The following is a 4,012-nucleotide window of genomic DNA, read 5'->3' as shown; positions in this document are numbered from 1 at the left end:
TATATATATATATATATATCTCTCTCTCTAACTTGAGAAACCACGTCAGCCGTTTTCACCCTGAGCTGTTAATGCCTGTGAGTGCCAAGGTGTACTCAGCTCAGACAAAAATTATACATTCAAGAAGCATGTTTTCTATGAGCAGGTCAAATTAAAGGTTCAGTGCATATATCTGACTGCTTGTATTTATTGTCAATTTTATTGTTACTGTTATTAATTGTAGGCTATACATGTGAAGTACAACTGAAAATTGAGGATGCAGAGCATCGTCAATGCATCGTGATATCGAATTGAACCGAATCAATGACATGATAATCGTAATCGAACCGTAAGACCAGTGTAGGTTCACACCTCTACCAGTTCTACATCTAGACAAAGTGCAAGAACAAAAAGCTCTGCTCATTCCATATCTCACTAGTTCAAAATTCATACTTTCTTTTCAAATAAGCACATCTTAAGATCCGAGATGTTGTAGATATCAGACATGCTATCTAGAGGCAAAAATGGTCCACTATAGTCAATGGTCTACTGCAATGTTGTCACACTTGTGTTCTGTGAGCATTGGTCATACGTGAATTGGAGAGTCAAGAACATTTGCTAAGCTACAGATTACAAACGTATTCTAGGCAGAAGAACCCATGGTTTGATTACGCAGAAAAAAAAAACAGGATTAAAAGGACTAATGTATTTTAAAGATCAACCAAATTTTGTGCCCTTTTACATATGCAAAGCTAATGCGTTTTGAATATTATTGATTAAAGTATACGTACTTCATCAGAATGAAGACAATAGTCTATTAATGACAAAAGAGCTTGCTTAGTTGACATTGTTCGTTTAAATGGATGAGTGTAAGACAATTAGGCCTACTTGTGCACATATGGCACAAGGTCAACAATTAAATGCAAATTACTCAGTCTGCTCTAAAAATGAGAATTCTAGCCATGTGGCATGAGGTCACTGCATAAATATCGGCTGTTGTGTACATGCGTGTCATTTGTGTACATTACAGTAGCAGGTATAAGTCAGTGTTACAGTTCACTGATAAAGTAAAGTGTACAGTCATGCCATTCCACTTCAACTGCTTTAATCAAGAGCTGCTAAAAACACGATTGCAGGCAAATCATGGCGATTTCCTGGCTGACAACTTAAGCTCAACAATACCAGGATTCTTCAGGCAAAGAAAAGTCATTCAATACTGCCCAGCTGAGATATTAGAGATGCAGAGGGTTATGAACACCTACACACCAGTCAAACTTCCTGGAAAGTCCTTTTCATCAACTTGAGCTTGGAAAACTAGATAAGTGAAATTCTGATGAACGTTATGAAAATATGATCTTCTATCAGTTTCAGATATACATACTTCACTATTTACCTTATAAACACAATGATTAACTTCTGAACACTATTTTCGAACTTTTATTGTAAATATATTTTAAATCATTTTAATACATAATTATATAAACATAGTATATATATCATTTAATCTATTATTTAATTTTTAAGTGTGTGTGGTGTATTTTTTCATGTTAGTTATAGTGGTTTATTTTTAGTGCCTTAGATGTCAGCATCTTATGCTATCTTCATGGCAAAATTGGAGTTGGAAAAAATACAAGATTTACAAACAAAAAACACAAAAATACATAAAAATACAATTATACAAGATTTTATTTGCTATATTTTTGTGTTTATTTGGTTTTATTTTGTGTTTGTAAATTAACAAATGATAAAAAAAAAACTAAAATCTTTTTTAAGTAAAATGTTACTAAACAAGTCCCTGAGTCAGTGTTATTTTCATGGTAAATAATAATAAATATATAAAATAAATAAATAAATGACACTGAATAACAATCATAATGTTGAAAAATATATACTATATAATAGAATAATATTGTAATAGCATGATTTAATCTAATAATGTGTGTGTGTTAAAAAGTAAAATCTGATTATAACAATTTACTCGTTTAAATATAATTTAAACAGAAATATATAAATGTACTAAAAACTAAATATTATATATTACTTATACAGTATAGTACATATAGACAACTATATAATATTAATATACTATATAATATTAATATAATATTATAAAAATTTTATAATATGAATTATTTTGTGTTTTAAATATTACACATATGATACACAAGACAAATCATGATAAATTCATTATATTTAAATAATCTCTCAATGTAGGCCCAAAACTTGGTGGACATCAACTTGGTGGTCTATAACATTTCATACATTGCAACATTTTTGCAATTTATCTCCAGCTATATCACTGAAAGCCTGACACAGGTAAAGAGTGAGGCATACGCTATCATTCACATCAACCTAGAGTTAAAATGAGAAAAGCTCAGTTCACAATGAGTTGAATATCTTGTTTACACATTACACCCGACGTCTGTAAACCTAGTGTGCTGTCTACCTAGAGGGCATTTTGGGGCATCACATTTGGACTTATTTGACGCCAAAACCGGTTGTCTAACGTTAGGTAGTCGGCTCCCTGGGCTTTTGAAACACAGCCCGTGTCTTGCATATACACTGCTCTCTTCCTTGAAGACCGGATTAGAGCAGCTAATGAGCTGAAGCACCGCAAACACGACCCAATCTACGATTACCGGCTACTACAACACTGCTTCTAACGAGAAACGACGAAATAATGATAAAATCAATGACATTATATAGATTTAATAATGTTTCAGATTGCACTGGTGGAGTTAGCACGTTAGCGCACTGCATTTCCCTTTGTGTCACCACAGAATCAACCAAATAAACACACATACACACGACGGGAAATACGCGTTATTAATAGCAGAAGGATTGTAAATAAATTATTTGTGAGGTAAAACGGATTAAATGAGTGGCTGGCTTGACGGCGGTTGAGATTAAAACGCCAAACCCGTATATAAGAGAGCTAACGTCAAAGGGCTAACGTTACATTAGACCCAAAATACGCCTCAAACCTACACCGGAGAGCATGCTGCCGTGTTAACTGCGAAACTGAGGTGAAATCCCATCTTTTAGACGCTGACAGTGGCTATATGAGCGGTAAAGCGCGCTGAGCGTCGGTGTTTTGTGTCTGAATGGTAATATTTGCTGCTGGCACTCACCAGGAGTAGCTCTGCTCCGCCATGTCGGTCCGTCAGTCAGTCAGGCAGCGGCTGAGGACTCGGGTTCGGCTCTAACGACGAGATTATCTCCTCCACACGCTCACGGTTTCGCCTTCTTCACTGAGCCCCCTCAGATAACAACATGGCGGTGTGTTTTCCTTCGGCAGCTCGCAGCAGAAATGACAATGAATGTGGCTGTGCTGCTATGAAACAAAAGCAGTCCGGGGAAGACCCGAAACGTTTCGCCGCCTTCAGCTGACTGGCTGTCCTCGCAACAGGCCCCGCTTTCAAAGGCCCTCAGATGAGCTGCAAACCCATCTTGGGTGTACATGCAGAGAGAGCTGGGTACTGGGTTTGTAATGGAAGCGCACGGATAGCTTTGTTTTCTATGGCGAGCGCGCGTGCACGCGTTTGCCCACACAGATGAGACTAAAGGCCAGGCTCTGCCACTCGGTCACATGCAGTACTGCAGCTGCGACACGCTTCTCATGATTGGCTCGGACCAAATAACATAATAGGCATGCGTTTAAAGGGTTAGTTCACCCAAAAATGAAAATTCTGTCATTAATTACTCACCCTCATGTCGTTTCAAACCCGTGAGACCTTCGTTCATCTTCAGAACACAAATTAAGATATTTTTGATGTAATCTGAGAGCTCTCAGACCCTGCATAGACAGCAACGCAACTGAAATGTTCCCGGACTCAGAAACGTAGCAAGGACATCGGTAAAACAGTCCATGTGACATCAGTGGCTCAACTTCAAGGTCCACTGAAACAGAGGTCTGCTTTCCCGTGGGACCCGACCGGATTTTTTGTGCCGCGGGATTAAATTCCCGAATAAAACGCGGTAGCGGTCGGTAACTCTGGTGTAATTTGAGCGGGAGCGGGCGGTCTAACAATAT

The 4,012-nt window shown here is 37.6% G+C and overlaps 1 protein-coding gene across 1 annotated transcript in view; it reads right to left on the bottom strand.

Moving 5' to 3' along the window:
• The window catches only part of sppl3 (signal peptide peptidase 3), a 45,690-nt gene extending 42,158 nt beyond the window's left edge, over positions 1 to 3,532 (bottom strand). Inside the window, exon 1 of the mRNA XM_016483505.1 lies at positions 3,111 to 3,532. Within this exon, the coding sequence (XP_016338991.1) occupies positions 3,111 to 3,133 (23 nt within the window). The 5' untranslated portion in view covers positions 3,134 to 3,532. The remainder of the gene's footprint in view (positions 1 to 3,110) is intronic.
• Positions 3,533 to 4,012: the final 480 nt, after the last annotated feature.

The sequence above is a fragment of the Sinocyclocheilus anshuiensis genome, unplaced genomic scaffold (genome assembly GCF_001515605.1).
Source record: "Sinocyclocheilus anshuiensis isolate Anshui unplaced genomic scaffold, SAMN03320099.WGS_v1.1 scaffold838, whole genome shotgun sequence".
In the NCBI taxonomy this organism is placed as follows: domain Eukaryota; kingdom Metazoa; phylum Chordata; class Actinopteri; order Cypriniformes; family Cyprinidae; genus Sinocyclocheilus; species Sinocyclocheilus anshuiensis.
Note: the sequence above shows the minus strand (reverse complement) of the source record. Positions and strands in the feature narration are given on the sequence as shown.